This window comes from Penicillium argentinense, assembly GCF_028826775.1.
Source record: "Penicillium argentinense strain IBT 30761 chromosome Unknown utg000009l_segment0_segment0, whole genome shotgun sequence".
Classification (NCBI taxonomy): Eukaryota; Fungi; Ascomycota; class Eurotiomycetes; order Eurotiales; family Aspergillaceae; genus Penicillium; species Penicillium argentinense.
Window position 1 is genome coordinate 4,851,278 of NW_026622668.1, and position 20,763 is coordinate 4,872,040.

The window sequence follows — 20,763 nt, forward strand, 5'->3', positions numbered from 1 at the left end:
GTCAGGTATGCCCGCGATCTTGCCCTCTTCGAATAGGCTAACCCACTGAGTTAACCAGTGGTTTGTATCACCTGAAGGCTTTTGTTTGATCATCTCTCTCCAAGCACGGCGAAGTTGTTGCTGTCGATTCTGAGGTTTTGGTTTGAACGTTTCAGATAGCTTCAGTAGCTTCTTCCGCGGTGAGTCCTCTCCCACAATGAGATAGTGATGTTCTGTGGCTAGCGAGCGGGTGATAAGGCCATTCAATCGTGACATAGTCTTTAACAACCTCTGCCGGCGCTGATTACGACGATCGTACGCTTGAACAGCGAACGTGTATCTCTTCAGCTCAGCATCATCTAGCTCCATAATATCTCTCTCTCGTTGGCGGTTATCCCGGGGTAGTGAGGGCTCTTCCTGAGCCTCGGGCACTTGTAGGACCTCCTCGTCCGTCTTCTCAGGATCAAGGTAATCCCATACATCTTCTGCAACAGCCGCTGACTTGATATGGCCTATCCAGACCCTCCACTGCGCTTCCGACTGAAGCTTTTGGTCAAGCGGGACCTGCATCAGATCTTCCCTCGCGATATCAGACATCTTCGCACAAGATATAGCTCAGACACTCGAATTCTCCTCATATAACGTTTCCGAAGGATGTTTGTCGGTGCGGATCTCGCTGTGTGCTGAACGTAAGAGCTCACAAGGGGTGGCTAAGCGTTCAGGGGTATCCGACCGTGTTAGGTGCTTCGGGGATTCGTTGACTGCGAGATACAGAGCAGGTAGGTGATATATCTCTCTCATACAGTCAGGCAGTCCGGGCTCATAACTGTCAGGATGAGGAATCGATGTACTGGCTAGTACTGAAGATGTCCAAACAGAATAAGATGATTGATTGTAGGTTCTCCGATCGGTTGAGCGATCTCAGGGGTCTTTATAGTTGAACTATGGCGTGTTATGACACCATACTAGGTGGAAATTGGGTGAACGATGAATAAGCCAATCCCGAAGGGTCCTAGTGGTATTTGACCACCTTCTCAGTTTGTCACATTCTTTCGGTCTAGCGATATTTTCCCTCTATTTTCGGTCAACACATTCTTTCAGGCTAGTGGTAATTGTGGTCCACATTAGAATATATTTTTGTTCCGACAAAATGGGGTTCCATACAAAGTTGCCAAGATGCCGTCGCATCAGTGTGATTTGAATTTGTAAGTGGTTACTACCCGACAGCGGGGCTGAGAAAGTCAACTATATTTATGTATGATAACTATTCATACCCCTAAGTAGAAAACCATGGCTCTATAACTAGCAGATAGTCGAAAGCCCGTCCGGAAGAGTATTGAAGATATTTATTGACGATTGAAGATTAATGAGTGTGTTGAGGGTCAGTTGAAACGATAAAGAGGATATATGGCCCGTTACATAGCAAACCTTCTCAAAATGGCTTGAAGTACCTTGCAATGATTACAATATATGTACCCACGACAATGATTATTGAACGATTGAGAGCTGGGTTGCATCCGCGGTATACTAATATTCATCGATGTCCGCAAATTGTAAAATGTACAGAGTAGACAGCACCAAGACATCGATGGCCAAATAATTGGTGGGTGATGAAGAACGAGAGAAGCACCAGAGTGTCCGAAAGTAATTTCACGGAGATACGTCAGAGCCTGACGAATGACTTATTTACTCTCTGACCAGTGGCAGTTGATTCTTGTCGAGAAACTCGGTCCAGGTTTGGAGCTTCAAACCAGGTATCTGACCAACCACAGTTAGTGTGATACCTTGAGCAGATCCTGCCCTGTGTCCTGAATATTGACGTACCTGGTTTGCTTGCACGAACTCTCCATTTGCGTAGACATTGCCACACTTCTCGAAGATCATCAACTGCTCTGCGAAATCGAGAGCAATCTCCTCAGAAAAGCCATCGCGAGATTGAAGAATCTTCTGGAACTGGCTAGAGCTAACTTGCCGGTACTGAGTTGGGACGTTGTAGCCTGAACCAGAGAGTTAGAAGCGTAAGACAGTTGAGATATTTTCGTCCACTTACGCTTTCCAATGATGGCTAGCTTTTCCGCCTCCGACAAGCCCTCACAGTAAAACGCAACGGTCTTTTCCAAATAGCGCGAGCCAGCCTCGAGGATGGCGCGCACAAGCTTGCCAGTGTCAGCGATGGCAACATTGGGCATCACGGTTTGTGGACTGTGCGGGAAGGTGAGAGTATAAGTTCCCGAGATGTCCTGGAGAGTATATATTAGTTGCCAGTTCGATCCAAAAAGGGAAATCATTGTCCTGAGTTAGGATCACTGGAACTTGTTGGAAATGTCGCGCGAACGCACCTTGACTGGGAGATATCGGTCGGGAGTGGTCAAGCAGTTTTCAAAGTAGTTTGGGAAGAGGATAGTGGTAGTCTTCGCCCAAAGAGCGGGTTGTTCCGTCTGAATGTATTCTGTCACCAAGCTCTTCCCCTTCCAGTGATGGACATTAAGGAATTGGCCACCCGAGAGTTTCACAGGGTCGGGAAGGGCGCTCCAAACAAGACGCTTGAGTGTGCTAGTCTGGGCTGCAGCATCAGCGATTGCCTTTCCCTGCGCAATCTCGACATCAGTAGACTGTGTCTGCCAGAAGTCGGTCAGCGCATATACGACATCAGCGCCCGAGAACGCGGATGCGAGCATTTCACGGCCACCATCCAGGTCAGCAGTGTATAGCTCCGCCCCAAGATCAGCAAGAGCTTTGGCGGTTGGCTTTGAAGGATCACGAGTAAGGGCTCGGACATGATAGCTGTCCGGATGACCAAGAAGCTCCTTGGCGACAGCTCCCCCCTATTTTCTTGCCCATGATAGAGCAAAGGTTAGAAATCCATTCTTCGACGAACGAGGGACTCTCATGTGCGCACCTGGGAGCCAGTGGCGCCAATGACGACAACTGTTTGGCGAGCCATACTGCCTTGATGTTTTGAGAGGGGACGAGCAAGTATTTGCAAAATTGAATTGTATGATATCGATGATATGATACTATCTTGATCAGAGGGAGAAGAACTTTATATACCTGGGCTTCTTGAAGCAGAAAATCAAAAGCTTTGGTTGGCGGTTTCTGGCGGACGAGCGAATGCACGGATGCCCGGAGGTTTAGGAATATCGCGGAAAAGGAAAATTTCAAGATGCAGTGTCGAGTGGAGAGCGTCTCACTCGATTGAGCGGAGCTAGTGTGAAGAAACGGTGAACTCTATGTGGAGCTCGGCTTCCCGAAAGACCGGTATCAGAGATCTTCTCCTTCGCTTGATCTGCTTGGAGATTAAAATCCGATGATTAAGCGGTGACGGAACGCGTGTGGGGACGCTATCCAGTAACTCTATTTCGGGGTACTCCAATGTAGCTTGGACAGATCAGTAGATTACAAATCATGCAAACGATGTAGTCAGGTGTTTGGAATTCTGACGCCGCTGAATCATCGGCAATATAAGTGGATCATAGCATAGAAACTTTCGGAGGTCGGAATGGTAGTTATCCGCAGATCTAGGTCTAGTTCTTAAATATCAAACGCATAACCGGATACGCACAATTCAAAGCCCCCTAACCACATTCCAACACCTTTCGGCCAACACAACTTTTTACTTGAACTTGATCATGAAATATAGAGTAGTCCTTATTACGGGAGCCAACCGAGGCAAGTGCTTTGCTCTGACCTTTGAGGTAACGCTGGTTAACCGGCTAAACAGGAATTGGGAGGGGCTTCGCCACGGCGTACCTTGCTATTCCCAATACTACCGTCATTGCAACAGTACGAGATGTCTCAACACAAAATGCATCTGAGTTATATTCGCTGCCTAAAGCGCAAAACTCACAGTTGATTGTCGTGGAGCTTAGTCTAGATGCTCCATCAACTATTACTGAAGCGATCTCACAAGTTGAAAAACAGCACCGCGTGGATCACATTGACATAGTCATCGCAAATGCCGGGATTTGCAACCATTGGGGACCAGTGTCAGAAATGGAAGATGTCGATATGATCTCCCACCTCGAGGTGAATACGCTGGGGCCACTGAGGCTGTTCAGGGCAACGGCCTCATTGTTGAAAGCCAGCAAACAGCCTAAACTTGTCTATCTGTCCTCCGAATTGGCAAGCATTGCTGGTCTAGAGAAGTCGTCGTCACTGACCACTGCATATGGAGTTTCAAAAGCGGCAAGCAATTACCTGATCAAAAAGATACACGAAGAGAATGAAGGCTTGATTGCTTTCTCAATTGACCCGGGGTGAGTAGGATAACCTTTTTGAATCAGCTCGGACTGTCTGCCCTGAGGCAATATCAACATATGTACAATTGTCCAATTGTGTCTAACAGTTTCGAGGTTTCAGGTTTGTCCAGTCTGACATGGGCAACCGTGGCGCGCGGTACGGTGGACTACCGGAGGCTCCAATGACCATCAATGAAAGCGTGGAAGGAATCATTGGCCAGGTAAGCCAAGAAGATATTTTCTTAAAATTGGGGCTACATGCTAATTGGCTTCTTCTGGCTGGCCAAAGATTGAGAGTGCCACGAAGACCACAGAATCCGGGGAATTCATCAGATTCAATGGAAATACCTTGCCGTGGTAGGAGAAATGGCACAATGTCGTAGGGCATGATAATATTCGGAAGAGCTTCCAGCCACGAAGAAAAGATATAGAAATGATATCAGTCCAATATCCTACGAGAGAAGATTGGCGTTGTTCACTGCCAGTGTGCATCGAGTTCAGGTCTCATAAGCCCCGAAAACAAACAGAAGTGTCTCGTGCCCAGCTACTGGTGTAGTGGATAATGGCAGCTGGTCAGAGAGGGGTCCTTTCATTTGGGATTGATCAAAGAAGCATGGCGCTTTTCTGCCCAGTTCCCATTATTACGCAGTGTTTTCAGCATTGCATTGAATGGAAAGAGTCGAAATGCTTCTTTCAAAGCAATATGGTGAATATTAGCCGGAGATGCAAGTTTCATGGAATAGGCAGATTATGCCGTTCATGGATGAGCTGCAAAACAATTTTAAACCGAAGCGCCAAAATTTAGATCTCAGGTAGATCTGATCATTAGTGACCAGCCAGACTAACTTGTTAACGACAGCAAATTCTCTAAAACCCGATGGCCAAAGCTTAATTTAAAAAAGAAAGAAAGGGCCGGTAGCTATAGGAGTCAGTGGCCATATTCAGAGTTACAGAGCGGGGAGTGTCGCTGAATGCCAAATGGAATAGGAGACAATGCAACTAGATACAAGTAAAAACATGCCTCCGATTCAATGGCAGTCTCAACGGCTACCGAGAAGGTAGGCCCTTGCATACATAGTGACACGAATGATCAGGCCTAAAGTGTAGAATAGGTATTATCGATGAATGCATCAACTTCAATCTCGACATGATGCTCGGGGAATGGTAGGCTTTCAATTCCGATCATGGTGAACAGCGGCTGATGTCTCGGACACCACTTTCGGATGTTTTTCACAATTTGCTCTCTAGCCTCTTCGCGTATGCTCGCGAGACCAACGACGAATGCCCGTACCTTGACAACATGATCCCAACCTGTATGCTGCTCTGAGTCAGACCATATATTCGCCTTTTTGAGTGTGTGCATGATGAGATCGTTCATATTAGAGAATGCCTTGGCAACCTCTTCGTCAAAGTTTGATGACGTCTTCAAAGTCAAAGGGTTCATTCCGGCTATAATGTTGTCAGAAAATATTCAAAGTTCATATCTTCTCTGATGAATTTACTTTGACCAGTGGTCAAGATACGGTCACCAATGATGCAGGAGTCGCTGAATCCATATTCCTCGCGGCACTTCTCGCCGAATCCCGGAAGAGAGTAGTAAGTCAGAGAAGCCATATGGATAGGGTCGATTGATGATAATCTGACATTCGATCAATTTCCAGTTCTCTACTTGGAACGAGCTGTATCTTCATATTTATAACTCCAAATAATCCTAGCCGGTGCTCGTGCAGGAACCCGCGCTTTGTCAGCGGAAAGCTCAGTATTCGAAGGGCAGAACAATAGGCCTCGGGGCCCTCGGGCCCCGAGGGTCTCGTTCCAATATATTCTGAAACAGGCCAATTGGCTATTTATGTGGTTCATTAGTTATAAAGGTCAAGTCTGTGTCAAGGTTGCTCGATCATAACGCAGAGGTCGACTCATAGCTGAGATACAGCGACCTTACTATTGGTATTCTTCCTAGGTCGCTAAATATCTTCCTTATTTCCCTACGCTCTTGGCCTCCTAGAAATGTCAAAGTGGTCAAGAACGTAGACTTAGCTGCTGATAGGTTAACAATAAGAATGACGACGCAAGCTTTTGCCATCATGGTATAATCCCATGAGTGTGCAGCCCGTTTGAGAGCGTTCGATGAGCAAAGGTTGTTGATTTTCCGATAAGAAATTTGCCATAGCGAGCCATCCATCCAACCTCGTCTACTGAGAATACCCTCTGGATATGAAATTCCGTGCAATAGCCCCAAGTCGAATGTGTCCCCACAAAGTGCGACGGTATGTACTATTCATAGGGTACCTCAAACAGTACAATGGATTTCGTCATTCGAAAGCAAGTTTCAAAATCTAATTATAACGTATTTCGAAGATTAATTCCTGTTTACACATCGGAAAAATTGACGTTTCGATTGACCAAACGTTGAGTGGTGTTTGAGAGTGGAGTGAACAGAGTGAGGAGGCCATAAAAATACCCGTGCATGCTCGATACTACTTTACGTAAGGTAATTCTGTAACTACGGGATGGAACAATTACTCGATGAAAACTAACATAATTATGCGTTTGGCAGACTTCCGAGTTCAAATTTGTGTTTGATGCACTAGTTATATTGAAGTCTATCTTCCGAAATTCAGGCTTCATGTTTCGACCACGACGTGCACGCGGTGGAACAGCAGATACATGCTTTCTCCCCCAAATAGTCATACTTGAATTGGAAGTACTACTGGACCCGTACACCACAGGCACCGAAAAGCATAACCCACAACGCCCACAGTGTACGATGTGATTTTCAAAGTCGCGAGGTCTCATGTGCATATTTCTGGAAGCGGACAATTTCCATGGCATCATTTGATTATCTGCTTCCCAAGAAGACAGGTATTTTCTTTATCCAGGACACCAGGTTGTTTTCATCCACATCAAAAGTCTTTCAAACCCGAAGCGAGTTCGCAAAGCAGGATTGGCCTTCACCACCAACATTCCCACATGATATTACGATGCTGTCAGTCGATGAACCTCCTCGAAAAAGAATTTGAGGACTTCCGGTTTTACAAACGGGGTTACACCTGATGACATGACAAGTCAGAATTTCGAACTGAATAGAGATCGAGTGGGTTGACACTCACCATGACCAAGGTTGACAATCCACCCTTGCTTGCCTTGTCCAAAGCCCTCGACCATACGCTCAACCGCCTCTGTGATGGCCGCATTACCTCCGTACAGGATCCCCGGGTCAGCGTTTCCCTGAATTGTGGCCCGACCACCTATAACCCCAATGGAAACAGCCGGATCATGGAGCCAGTCGAGGCTTATCACCTGATATCCCGACTCACAAAGGTCCTCCAAAGCATACCATGCTCCCTTGGCAAATACAGACATAGGAACGGGTTCCAGGCCCATTTCCCTTAGACTTTTCGGAAGATTGGTTGCAATATAGCGTAGGTATGGGAGAGAAAAGGACTCGAACGAATTAGGAGAGAGTTCCCCGGCATGTGAGTCAAAGACCTGGACAAACTGTGCGCCTGAAGCAACCTGAAGAGCGAGAAACTCAACGCATGTGCTGGCAAGCTTTTGCAATAAGCTGCGTGAATCGTCGGGATACCGATAAATCCACCTCTTAGCCTGTACATACATCTTACTTCCTCCTCCTTCAACCATATAACATAACAATGTCCATGGTGCACCGCAGAAGCCGATCAAAGGCACGCGGCCTTTCAACTTCTGCCTTGATAGCGAGATAGCCTTCGAAATATAGCCTAGTTCTTCCGCAACGTCCACTTGCTTCTGCATAACTTTTGCGAACTGTGCCTCATTCGGTGATTTCAACGGTTCAGGGAAATGCGGCCCTTGTTTATCGATCATCTCAACACGCATGCCCAGGGCTTGGGGGATAACTAGGATATCCGAGAAGATAATTGCAGCATCAATCAAGCCTTCATAACGATCCACGGGCTGAACAGTCAGCGTGGAAGCGATTTCTGGACTTCGACAGCATTCGAAAAAGTTGCGATGGCCTTTTGCTTTATGGTATTCTGGTAGATAGCGGCCAGCTAGAAAGAAAGTTAGTCGGGCATAAGCGAAGACCAAATAAGAGACTCTATGAATCGAGAAATAGTTCATGAGTAAACTTAGAGTGGAGATGAATCAAGCGTACCTTGTCGCATAATCCATATGGGAGGACGGGAAACTTTCTCGCCTACGACCGAATTAGTCGTCCGGATATTCGTGATTTCGTGAAGTCCATGAGTACCTCTCGCTGCTCGAAGCAGAAGATCATTCGTCAATGGTTCGAATTGTGCTTGCATTGCTGGAAGCACAGTGAAGGACAGTCCCAAAAAGGCTTTCAGAGTGAAGAAAGATGATTCCAGGAAGGAAATTAAAAAAAAATGGAAAGCCTGAGTACAGAATACGAACATTCAAGAAAAAGGACAATTATGTCGCAGTGACTAGATTCCAAGATTGATTCATTTGGACATAGTAGACCGCTGGGGCTTGGCAGTTCGTTTCTTGCAAGAGTAGTGGGGTCTTATCCTGCGTCGAGGGCCAATGAAACAGAATAGCGCTGAGTAAGCGGGGTGCCAAGCTTTGATGTGGATCCTCAAATTGGCTTGTAACTACTAAGCATGACCAATCGAGAATGGGACGATTGATTTGCATTATGTATTCAAAATTGTAATTAACGCTTGTCCATACTCTGATGTTGAAAAGTTTGCATATCTGGAGCCCACACCTCATAATACTTTTATAATATAATGCGGAACTATCCCGCTTGCAAGAGATTACCGAATTATTTGTAAACAAGAAATCGGCTGCTTATTCGAATTTTTCCGTGGATTTCGTCACCATTTGAGCAAGGTACATCATTGACCCGGAATATTCCCCTTCTATTACAGCCTCGAACATACGAGCAGGGGCCCTAGCCGTGTGGACATGCAGGATCACTGTTTTCGAACTCCCCTCCTCCATAAGAAATAACCTTCCCCCAGAGCCAGCGTCCTAGCCAAAGACAAATGTACCATTGTACCTCTAATCACGATGCCTCCATAGTACCCCCACATACAGGTGGTTATTCTTCTTCAATTTGAAGACAACTGGATACGTCCGTTAACGCCGCCTGTGAGCGATTCTTCGAGTCGCGCCACGCATCTCTTGCCCAGTCATTAGATTTTCCTCTCGGATGTGTAAAGGATTTCCAGTACGACGTAGACGAAAGACATCGATTGGATGTATGATCTTGGATCGAAAAGGCTGCACTATATCAGCGACTGGCTTTTCAACGGCTAGTTGTGCAAAAAGATCTGCTGGCCACCGAACGCTGCCGAAATTGGAAATCTCCCTGTCGTCGTCTACTTTCATGGGGGACCGTTCAGAATTGGGGACAATGCGGTAACACAACATCTGCATGCAGACTTCGGTACCCTGGGACGCTTCATGCCGCGTTTCTAATGACAAGACAGGCTAACACTAAGATTCCAAGTCCGATCGTCGCCACCAACAAGAGGATCGGGAACCTGGAGGCGTATCGACTGCTGCCCGATACTCGGTTTCCGGACGGAGCGGAGGACATTACGGCTGCCCTGACCTAAATTCAGACACACGTGCATTATTACGGAGGCGACCCGGCCCCATCTTCCCTCTCGGCCAAATGCTGGCGGTGGCCGTCTCGCCATCTCGCTGTTTTCAGATCAGTTCCAACAGCTGCTGCAGCAGGAGTCAGGACCGCTGGGTATTCTCTTCCTAAGCGCATCACTGGCTTACGACCTAACGCAGGGGTCTCAAAGGTAGAGTATGGAGATGTACTATGGCACGCGGAATCAGGAGGCGATCCAAGCCCGTTCAGCGCTGGGCATGCTCCGTAATCGCTCGACAACCCAGGCTGAGACTATTATACCGGAGCTGTTCATGGCGTTAGCTGAATACGGTTTTGACGAGTGCGTACAGGAGAATATGAAGTTTGTACAAGCGTTCGCTGCATGGTGAAGACGTGTCCCCCGGGTCGAAGTCCGACCGGGGCATAATCAGGTGAGCTATTGTTTGTCTATTGGGCTTCCAGGAACAAGTTTTGCCCCATAATTGTGGAGTGGGCGAGGCAATGCCTGAGGATATCCCAATCCTGGAAGAAGTAAGTGTACCTCTGTATTGTCTCGTCATTTTGAATCAACACCAAATTAGAGTCATATTCCAGCTGGTACTGCTTCATATGCACCCCCTGGAATGTAGAATGCGTTCTTCATCGCCACCCTACGTCTATCAATTTTTGTAAACCAAAAATGAAATATGACTATGTGAGATGTATCGGCCCAAGTCACTGGAAGACTTCTAGACCCCGAGAGAAGGCACAGGGTCTCTCCCAATTTCCAGAACAATACATAATAATAACGTCAAATAACAACGCTTTTGATTTGGTTGAAACCGCTTTGCACTTCTCATGCACGTGTATAATTATTTTACTTGTACGAAAAAGAAAGTACGATGGTTAGCGAACTTCGAAGTTACTGTCTAAATCACCAGCCGTCATACTTGGGGTGGCGGAACTGAATGGAATATCCCAGGATAAATCTCATGAGTATGTAACATTAAAAAGCCCTGGCCTTCAGAAGACCAGCCGAATCTGCGATTGAATTGTCATGTTGTCTCACCGAAGGACCTTCCTACACCTTCCACCGTAGTTGGATCCATTCCTGTTCCAAACGGTTCCGACGTTCTGTTTACAGTAGAGGATCAGCAGATGAAAGATACTGTGCTAAGAACGACAGCGCTCTTTTGCTGAAGAATTGCACGATCTGAGTTGGACTTATTTCGTTTGAACATCATAAGTCGTGTTGTTTGGACGTGTTTCTTACCGACCCTTTCGTCACTCTCGCGAAAATCCGTATTCCGATGCGGATAGGTCATCTATTGATTCCACATCCGTGGGATTCCCCGAAAGGTTCTTCTCGGCCAAGAGGCCCTTAAGAAACTTGTTCTGCATCTCTAAATGGGCCAAAGTAGCTTGCAAGGAAGCTATCTGGTGATCTTTCTCTTTAACGATGTGTCTTAAAGAGTCTTCACGGTCCCGTCTTCTAGCTCTGTAGCGGGCACAGGCGGCCGTATTGCGCCCTCGCTTGTCAATACTATCCTCTGGTAACGATTGACGAGTTTTGGCGTGAGACATGGAACTGGAATCGCTTTGAAATTTGTCAAAAGTTGAACGACAGACGACCTGATTGCCGTATAGAGATCGCGGTGAATTGGGGTATCTGAAATAAAGAATTTGAGGAAAGAAGGCCGCGAATGTCACTCAATTTGCCGCAATTTAACCTCTAGAATGCACTTAAAGTATAAAGAAGTGTGTTGGAGTCGCGGCAGATCATCTTATCGAAATTGCTCGGACCGATCCGTTCATCAAGTGCATCGAATGTGGACTCAGGATGGCTAAGTGGAATCAATGGATTTCCAATATCTTAAGTCATGATTGCTAATAAAAAGCATATTTTTCGGTGAAAGTAACTCGAGCACTAACCGCACCGTAGGTTTGACTATAATTGCTCAACTCGATCCACCCGGGCCGCGGGTGTCTTGAACAGGATTTAGTTAGGCTTCCCCGATGAGTAAGCGGCGAGGCATGTAAAAATTAATTGACCATCATCACTAATCGATATATTCCTGTAAAACTGAATAGTTCCAGGACGAATTGGATGACATGAGAATGGCGCACTGAGCCGAACCGACTGGTAATGCTGATCTATACCTCACGTTTCTGCCACAAGTTGACCTGTTCAGGCAGCATGTCATGGGGTAGCAAATTAATAATAAGAATTCGTTTTTTATATCCTATCATTTTCTTGTCACTTTCCTCTCCTCCACACTCGGTTGTTCAGTAGGTAGATTTCCGGAAAGACGGCCTACCTACTCCGAGTCGATGGGAATGGCAGTATATCAACCATTGCTCCGTCCAGTTGCTTTGAGAAGAGCATCGTAATATCTTGAACCAGTGTGTCTAACATAACCTGAGAAAGAACCAGTTCAATGGCACCCTCGTGTTCTCATAGGATATTGACAGCCCCTTTGATGCTACTGTGATTATCATGATGATTTGATCCGTCAATACTGAAGGTAGCACTTTACTACGTCGAGCACGGTGATTGGTGACATCCAAATTTTCCATCTGGTGTGGATAATTGACCAGCTAGATGCATGATTGGTATGCGAACTAGCATGTCTCTATTGAGATATCGAAAATTATCCTCAAACCAGGTTGAGGAACAAGCAATAAACAAGCCATCTGAGGTGCATTCCGTTTATGGCATTACATATATGTTCCTGATGTTCGACTTCATCTAATTCTCGGCTATTTAAAAAGATATGAATTTTTACTTGAGTATGTCGAGGTAGTTAAAATTACGAGCGGCTGTTTATCAAGGTCTGGCCAGCCCTCGTCACGGCCAGCTGCATGTGCTCCCCTTTGCACCCCTTTGGTAATTTTTCTATTCACGCTTTTCTGTTGTTTGCGTAGCAAAATAGAAACCATATCTCAGACAGCGTATCGACTCCATCCTCGAATCACACTACCAAATCTCCAGAACATATAGGGGACAGGAGTCATCAAGGAACTGATAATCCCGAGGATTGTCAATGTCCACTGGACACCCATATTTTTGTAAAAGGAAATTCCTACAACGGTCATCCCACCAGCTGCACAATAGCGTGAGACCGTCATGAAGCCCAGCGCGGAGGCTGCGTAGATCTCGTAGGAATCGATGACGTACATATAGCTCGAGATAAAGAGGCAGATGCTGCCGAAACCGAACAGAGAGGAGCCCAGAATTGGTGACCAGATTGAAATATCTTTCTGTGTGACGAGCAAAATAGTCATTAGCCATCTGGAGTCACGAAACTGGAGCGATATCAACAATGCTGTGTTCAATTCAAAATTAACTCACATAGTCAGTCCAACCCATCCAGAAGAGGCTTATTGGAATTGCTGGAGCTCCGATCATGGCATACCAAAGCCTCTCTTCTGGATCGATGGACATTCTCTTTGGGGTGGGAGGGTTCTGACGGCTTGTATCGCTGTTGTTTTCGTTGCTTCGTACATGGTTGTCGCAGTCGCCGCTCTCCCCTTTCAGACAGTCGTTCTGATACTTTCGGTATAGTCCAGGCACACACACGACTGCCAGCATAATGCCCACGTACATAGCTACCCAGATAATGTTCGTGAGCTCCTCGGATAGGTGATGAACATCGGCGAAGATATATGGATAACCGTCAAAGAAGGTAAACAGCACGATATAGAGGATAGTCATGTATAAAGCCAACAAAAGAATAATCGGCTCTCGAACAGCCAATGTGAATTGCCGAGCGCAAGCCAGACCTATCCGGTTCAGTAGTGGTGTTTTATCCAGATCCAGCTTCGACTGATAGCGAGGATCCCCACTCAACTTGCGTAGGTGCTTGGCTTTCCATTTTAGAAGCAGAGGGCCGTACGTCTCTGGCTGAAAAAATACTACCAAGGCCAGGACGAGGCCTGCCATGATAAGAACAATCCAGTTGACCCACAGCCAAGAAAGTGTTGAGTGGCCCATGTAGGACGCAATGACAGGGCTTAGGATAGCACCTCCAAACGATAGAATCGCATACATAGGAAATGCAAGGGTCTTTTCGAGCGGATTCCAGACATCTGCGACCGTTCCTCCAGCACAAGTGAGGGGCGGGCAACCACAGACTCCAGCGAGGAACCGGAAAACCAATTTAGCTCCAACATTGGGTGATATTCCGGAGCCCATGATGAAGAACATAAAGAGAGTTGTGGCGATCGTGTAGACGGCATTGCGGCCCAGGATCTCGGAAAGAGGTCCCGACACTAAGGATCCAGCGGCAAAACCGAGCAGGAAGATTGCGGTGAATAGTGAAGCGACGACTTCACTGACATTATATGTGGCGCTGCTTTGGGAAATAACGGCAGATTCGATGGAGGATGATGCGCTGACCACGAAAGCAAGGGCGGATACGATGATTGTTGCCATAATTCTTTTCTTCACACTGAAATTCCTGGGATTTAGAGCATCATTTTCTCCCTGCCAGTCGACGAGAAAAATTTGAGACGATTCTCCACGGTGGTCGGGATTGTCAATCAGCTGAATTCCATACGATCGGAGTTCCTGTGAAATTTGATTCCTTATCTCATGGAAAGGGCTTTCGCCGCTCTCAAAGGCATTCGAGTGTCGCCCAGGGAACTCATTCAGCTGCTTTTGAACGGAGGCTTTGATGGCACGATACTGGAAGTATGCCTGCATGATGATGACATAAGCAGGTATGGGAGGGTTTTGCAGCGTGGAATGGGTGAAATAAACCTCGTAAATGTAATAGAAAGATGACACTAATTTTTCATTAATGTATCTGGCGCACCATGATTACCTCGGCTACCAACATTGAACAGTATCCACACCTTAAAAGGTTTTCAGCTTACTTATGATACCTCATTTTTCCGGATAAGACTCTTCCGCGGGGCACTTCGCCCAAGAAAGGAATTAAAGTAATGCTGGTGGTCGAATTGTCTTGGTGCAGGATGTTCGGCGGCCCGATTAGTAAGCGGGCTGATGTCGAAACCGAGCGTGTCGGCGAATTTCATAGGTCAGAATGAGATGACAAAAGTCTGAGTAGAGAATGTGCCGCCTTACCATAGAGTTTTGTATGAGTGGGTGCATTGACTATGCTAGCAAAAGTTACCATTAAGTTACTAATGACAAACAATTTACAAATCACTGAGCTCATATTCTGACAGCTAATAAAACTTGTCGAGCGCAAGATTACAAGCGCAGAAGCCTTGGGACCCGCCTTACCCTGAAGTCGGGTAAGATGCGAGGTACCCATAGCAAATGAAAATTTGCTTTTATCACAACCGTACCTCGCCTTGGGATTATAGAATCTCTAGGTGATTGATTACTCTATTAAGTTATTTCTGCACACCCAAATATGATGGTCCCTTGATAAATAGCACTACAATATCCTTTGGATTTGGCCGAATATGATATTCGACCACTGGATGCCTTGGGGTTATACTCATCGTTATGTTATATTGGGGCGGCAGTGGGTTCTCCTGTATTCATTACTTAGTCCTTAGGGCCTTTGGCCCGCCTGGCTCATCGAACGGCAGTATAAGTTATAACCGGAGTGGCGATCCCACCAGGTCAAGTAAGTTCACACCCCGATGAATAATCGGCGAGAAACGCTGTCAGCTATCATGGTTGGACGATATTTACAGGTAAGTGGAACTATCACTAGTCGAAAGTTACTGTATGTTTGTTAGGCTCCCTCGGACATCCATAGTATAGGATATTCTGCCCGTCCGGATTGCAAAGTTGATGGGTAGCTGTCTATTAACATCTTGCTAGCCCCTGCCATTCCCATCAATCACAGCTAAAAAATCCTTTTTGGTTAACCGGCCTTCAAGGCGAGTGTCGATAGTGTACCCTCGATTAGTCTCCACTCTTCGTCGCGCCTTTGTCTAACTCGGATTTCAAGACCCAAACAAGAACTGAAATATGCGTGCTGCTATGCCTTTCAGCTTTTGGCTTGTACATATCATCATAACCCACAGGTACTGCAGCCTGGCCTTGGCCGCCGCTCTGCTTGCGCAATCTCTCTATGAGAAAGAAAAAGGGATAATCGCAACAACAACAGGGAAGACCGTTTGAGACCATAGTCCAGGTTTGTTTACTATATAATTCGACCCCAAATAGATTATATCCAACTCTTCCAAACCTGCGAGCTATCCTATACGCTATATAGTAATATCAAGTAGACAATGACGAGCTAATGCCGCTCATTCCGACCGTATGGAGGGGCCACACCATATTCATGGCTGCGGGTGGGGACTTTAAGCTGACAATGAATGCTAATTGTCAAGAAATATATGCACAAGCAAGCAATGATCATCCTACCAGATTTTATATCCGTAGAACCGGGATTATTCGAGCTCCGCCAAACTTAGAAGTTGATATCGAAGGTTATACGAAAGTATGCGATCGGTAACAGGACTCAAGTGGATCTGATTGTGGTATTTTCGGGCAGTGCTTCAGATTGTAATCTATAAAAATGTCCGCATTACCTTCTCGCTATACTTCACCACGTGCCACTTTCTATCTACAAATCTTTTAGTCACGTCGGCCTGGACATCCTGCTTTTAAGTGTTGTTTATTCACAGTGACACTATGACTGCGCCATCAACCCTCCCAGCCGGCTCTAAGCTCTGGGTAAGAGTCCCATTGTCTATTCTGACTGATGAACGGACAACTGACAAGTCATAGCTTCTGGACTTGGGAATCCTTGATATTGACGCGTCATACGTTCTTTCGGGGGCAAATGTCCCCCCCCGTACATGGTGCAACGCAGTCTCATGAGACCCGCCCATGCCTAATGATCGCAGGTCTCCTATATCACCCAGACAAGGGCCTCGTGCTTTTTGACACGGGATCTCGGGAGGATATCATCAAGTCGTGGGACAAGGAGTTCCTCGAATGTGCTCCACGTGTGTGGGAAAGAGGCATTCATTCTCTGCCTGCAGCTATCAAAGCTACCGGTGCAGGTCAGATCAGTGATGTCAAGGCAGTCGTTCTGAGCCACCTTCATATGGACCATGCTGGAGGGTTGGAGCATTTTTTCGGCACCGGTAAGTCCATCGTGCTAATCTTGCGGATGGTATGATAAATAATTTCTAGACGTCGAGATTTGGTGCCACGAGTCCGAACTCAAAAATGCTTTTTGGTCATCCGCCACTGGCATTGATGGCGGCCTCTTCCTTCCGGATTATCTGAGAGCAGACCTTTTGAATTGGAAGACTGTCTCAGAGGAAAAAGTGGAGCTCTGGCAAGGATTTACTCTGCACAGATGCCCTGGACATACTGAAGGGTCCCTGGTCCTAGAACTCACGTTTCCAGTCTCCGGTACTGTGATTCTGACTGGTGACGTTTTCCATGTCAAAGAAAATTATGAGGATGGACGACCGCAAGGCTTCCTCATGAGAGATTACTCTCAGTGGTTCAGAAGTCGGAACTACGTGAGAAGGCTAGTACAGCGGAAAAATGCAAAGGTTTGCTTAGGTCATGAGAAAAGCTACTTTGATATGTTTGAGAAAAGCCCTAAGTTTTTGACTTAAACAATTGCGGGCTCGTTGCAGCAAAGGCTCCTTTTGGCCAGAGGCAGATCATTCCACTGATGAATTTCGTTTATGTTATCAACCTACAATTGTTAGCATATTATTTCCCGTTGTCGATGAAGTTTTATTTTTTTATCTTATGAATATCTTTCCATTGCTTTAAATTCCTTGCCTCATTAAGAAAGTGCTTTCGGTGTGATATTATTCGCGTATCTACTGTATGTTTAGGATACATGTGATTGAACGTGGCCATACATAGCGCAGATCTTTCACAGAATAGGATTACTGTGGACGACTTTGAGACTTGAATACTATGAGGAGGGTGCAAAATCCAAATTCTGATATAATTCAACATTTTGGGTTGAAGGCCAATGTTCTGATTTCGATTCGACATTATTGAACAAAACTGCCCACCGCTCCGTTGAATCAAACCCATATTTCTCGTGGAATCTGCTTCCCAAGTCAGGTAACGCGTGTTAGTTGAGGATACCATGTTGTATGTCGTAAGGGAGTAGAGTCCTAAATTTCTCACTTGGTCATCAGTATACCAACTGCTGTGCTGTTCTGCACCAGAGAACGTCCGATTGCGGTGTGTTAGAACGCACGTGGGTCATTGGTGCATTCACGAATGAGATAGTAAGATGTCTGAATTGGAAACGTCCCCCTTACCATACAATTTTTGTATGGTAAGTAGCATTCCGAATATTAGACGACGTTGCGCTCTGATTCGCGTGTACATTTCGGCCCACAGCGAGTTCCGACACAGTGTCCGCTTTGTCAGCGGGGAACATGTTTCCATGCATGTGGGGCCGCATGTTCTGTCTCCTACATCACCATGGTTTTGTCCCATCGTTCCTTCAGGGCTAACAGAGGGGCGAAATAGGTCCATAGCGATGAGTCATGGCGTTCGTTGGAAAAAGCGGGGGACCATTTCAACAACTAGTTCAGTGTTTAGTGTTGACTACTGCCAAGTAACCTATTCCATACTGCCAATGGAGCAAATCAAGCAGTCCTTCGCCAAAGCGAAGCAGCAGAATCGCGCTGCTTTGGGAGCATATGTTACCGCAGGATATCCCACGGTGGAAGAGACGCCAGATATTCTTCTCAGTCTAGAGAACAGTGGTGCAGGTGCGTAACCATTGCCCTACCTTCACGATGTGTGGTTGAATGAGATCTGACGTTGTAGGAATCAATAGACATGATCGAGCTCGGTATACCATTCACAGATCCAATTGCGGACGGCCCAATCATCCAGGAGGCCAATACGATCGCTCTTGCCCATGGTGTCACAATTTCGGGGGTGTTAGACATGGTCAGAGAGGCGAGGCGTCGGGGCCTTCAGATCCCTGTCCTTCTAATGGGGTACTATAATCCAGTACTTAGCTATGGCGAGGTGAAGCTGTTGAAAGACTGCAAACAGGCGGGCATCAATGGATTCGTACTTGTCGACCTCCCTGTTGAGGAAGCAATTCCTTTCAGGAAATTCTGTGCGAGCGATGGGTTCGTAAAGGAAAAACTTTACATTCGTCTGAATCTAAGCTGACGATTGACCCAGGCTTTCCTTTATCCCTCTCATTGCTCCTTCTACGCCCATTTCTCGCATGAAATCCCTATGCAGCCTAGCTGATTCATTTATCTACGCTGTTTCGAGAATGGGCGTGACCGGTGCTTCTAAATCACTGAGCTCGAACCTTCCGGAATTTCTCGATCGCATCCACACCTACAGCCGTGATACGCCAGTTGCACTTGGCTTTGGCATCAATACACGAGAGCACTTCTTATCGGTGCAAGACATGACTGAAGGGTGTATCATTGGCAGTCAGATCATAAGTACTATAGGCGCCGCGCCTTCCGGTCAAGCCGCTAAACATGTGGAACAATATCTTTCTGGAATTACCGGACGCAAGCTTGAGAGGGGTCACAGCGGTGTAATTTTGCGTGAGATTAACGTGTTGGAGCCACGCATACCTGCTGCGAGACTCAGGGCCGCCGGAGAGAATGCGCGTCCCGATACCGCGCAGTTGTCTGACGGCCAGGTTCCTGTTCCGTCCACGCGCTTCGGTGGTTTTGGCGGCCAATACGTGTCGGAGTCTTTGATGGGTTGTTTAGTTGAATTGGATCAGGGCTTCGAGCAGGCACGACAAGACCCTACATTCTGGGAAGAATTTCGGTCCCATTACGATTATATGGGAAGACCTAGCTGTCTCTATTTTGCTAAACATCTCACGGAGAAGATTGGTGGAGCAAATATTTGGATCAAGCGCGAAGATCTCAACCACACTGGAAGCCACAAGATTAATGATGCCCTAGGCCAAATCCTCCTGGCTCGAAGGTTAGGGAAGACGCGGATCATTGCTGAAACGGGTGCCGGCCAGCATGGAGTGGCCACTGCCACTGTCTGCGCCAAGTTTGGAATGAAATGTGTGGTCTATATGGGAGCAGAGGACGTCCGCCGCCAATCTCTGAACGTGTTCCGTATGAAGCTCCTCGGTGCTGAAGTGGTGCCGGTGACGACCGGCAGCCGCACGCTTCGTGACGCAGTTAATGAAGCTTTACGCGCCTGGGTGAAAGATGTCGATACTACCCATTACATCCTTGGGTCTGTTGTTGGTCCTCACCCTTTCCCAACAATGGTGCGTACCTTCCAATCGGTAATTGGTGAGGAAACGAAAGAACAAATACAGGAGGCTATTGGTAGGCTCCCTGATGCAGTCGTTGCATGTGTTGGAGGAGGTAGCAATGCATCTGGCATGTTCTATCCATTTTTGAATGAGCCAAGTGTTCAATTGTTGGGAGTGGAAGCTGGTGGTGACGGTCTCAACACATCTCGTCATTCAGCAACCCTTTCTGGAGGTAGTAAGGGTGTCCTTCATGGAGTATACACCTATCTCCTTCAGGATGAGCACGGTCAGATCTTGGGAACCCATTCTGTCTCTGCTGGTATGGATTACCCGGCCGTGGGGCCTGAACTTAGCTCTTGGAAAGACAGTGGGCGCGCCAGTTTTATCGCTGCTACCGATGCTGAAGCCTTGGTTGGTTTCCGCGCGCTGGCAATGTATGAAGGTATCACCCCCGCCCTGGAGTCCTCCCATGCTGTATTCGGCGTCATTGAGCTAGCCAAAACGATGAAAAAAGGTGAACATAATATTGTTCTCAACCTAAGTGGGAGAGGTGATAAGGATGTTAACACCGTTGCCGACGTCCTGCCTCGGCTAGGACCTGAGATTGGATGGGATTTGAGGTTCTGAGCTTCGATGCTTAGTGAAAAAAATCTTGCTTGTATGTTCGAGATACCTACTTGAGAGAGTATTTTGGAGTATTGGCTATAGAGGGCGGTTATGTACTGTGGTGGGGGACTGGGTTACGGCTACTACTAACTATTACTAGTAGTAGGGGGTTCTGGAATAGTCAAGTTTAGGGAATTCT

The 20,763-nt window shown here is 46.7% G+C and overlaps 7 protein-coding genes across 7 annotated transcripts; 3 read left to right on the top strand and 4 right to left on the bottom strand.

Annotated features, from left to right (window-relative positions):
• Window positions 1-1,665: 1,665 nt before the first annotated feature.
• On the bottom strand, window positions 1,666-2,923 carry N7532_009391 (NmrA/HSCARG family protein; the record flags this gene model as incomplete). The annotated part of the gene is made up of 5 exons (XM_056621882.1): window positions 1,666-1,737; window positions 1,804-1,976; window positions 2,030-2,219; window positions 2,319-2,804; window positions 2,879-2,923. 5 exons carry the CDS (start codon window positions 2,921-2,923, stop codon window positions 1,666-1,668), a joined length of 966 nt encoding a protein of 321 aa, XP_056472688.1.
• A 685-nt stretch (window positions 2,924-3,608) lies between these two features.
• Window positions 3,609-4,600, top strand: N7532_009392 (uncharacterized protein; the record flags this gene model as incomplete). Its single annotated transcript, XM_056621883.1, has 3 exons — window positions 3,609-3,674; window positions 3,829-4,235; window positions 4,339-4,600. 3 exons carry the CDS (start codon window positions 3,609-3,611, stop codon window positions 4,598-4,600), a joined length of 735 nt encoding a protein of 244 aa, XP_056472689.1.
• Window positions 4,601-5,313: 713 nt separating this feature from the next.
• N7532_009393 (uncharacterized protein) lies at window positions 5,314-5,831 on the bottom strand (the record flags this gene model as incomplete). The annotated part of the gene is made up of 2 exons (XM_056621884.1): window positions 5,314-5,666; window positions 5,720-5,831. 2 exons carry the CDS (start codon window positions 5,829-5,831, stop codon window positions 5,314-5,316), a joined length of 465 nt encoding a protein of 154 aa, XP_056472690.1.
• Window positions 5,832-7,193: 1,362 nt separating this feature from the next.
• On the bottom strand, window positions 7,194-8,506 carry N7532_009394 (uroporphyrinogen decarboxylase; the record flags this gene model as incomplete). Its single annotated transcript, XM_056621885.1, has 4 exons — window positions 7,194-7,267; window positions 7,328-8,251; window positions 8,356-8,397; window positions 8,452-8,506. 4 exons carry the CDS (start codon window positions 8,504-8,506, stop codon window positions 7,194-7,196), a joined length of 1,095 nt encoding a protein of 364 aa, XP_056472691.1.
• Window positions 8,507-12,714: 4,208 nt separating this feature from the next.
• N7532_009395 (MFS transporter) lies at window positions 12,715-14,476 on the bottom strand (the record flags this gene model as incomplete). The annotated part of the gene is made up of 2 exons (XM_056621886.1): window positions 12,715-13,032; window positions 13,124-14,476. 2 exons carry the CDS (start codon window positions 14,474-14,476, stop codon window positions 12,715-12,717), a joined length of 1,671 nt encoding a protein of 556 aa, XP_056472692.1.
• A 1,917-nt stretch (window positions 14,477-16,393) lies between these two features.
• On the top strand, window positions 16,394-17,337 carry N7532_009396 (N-acyl homoserine lactonase family protein; the record flags this gene model as incomplete). Its single annotated transcript, XM_056621887.1, has 4 exons — window positions 16,394-16,435; window positions 16,490-16,556; window positions 16,609-16,851; window positions 16,901-17,337. 4 exons carry the CDS (start codon window positions 16,394-16,396, stop codon window positions 17,335-17,337), a joined length of 789 nt encoding a protein of 262 aa, XP_056472693.1.
• A 992-nt stretch (window positions 17,338-18,329) lies between these two features.
• On the top strand, window positions 18,330-20,585 carry N7532_009397 (tryptophan synthase; the record flags this gene model as incomplete). Its single annotated transcript, XM_056621888.1, has 3 exons — window positions 18,330-18,465; window positions 18,534-18,837; window positions 18,893-20,585. The coding sequence occupies 3 exons, from the start codon at window positions 18,330-18,332 to the stop codon at window positions 20,583-20,585; spliced, it is 2,133 nt and encodes a 710-aa protein (XP_056472694.1).
• Window positions 20,586-20,763: the final 178 nt, after the last annotated feature.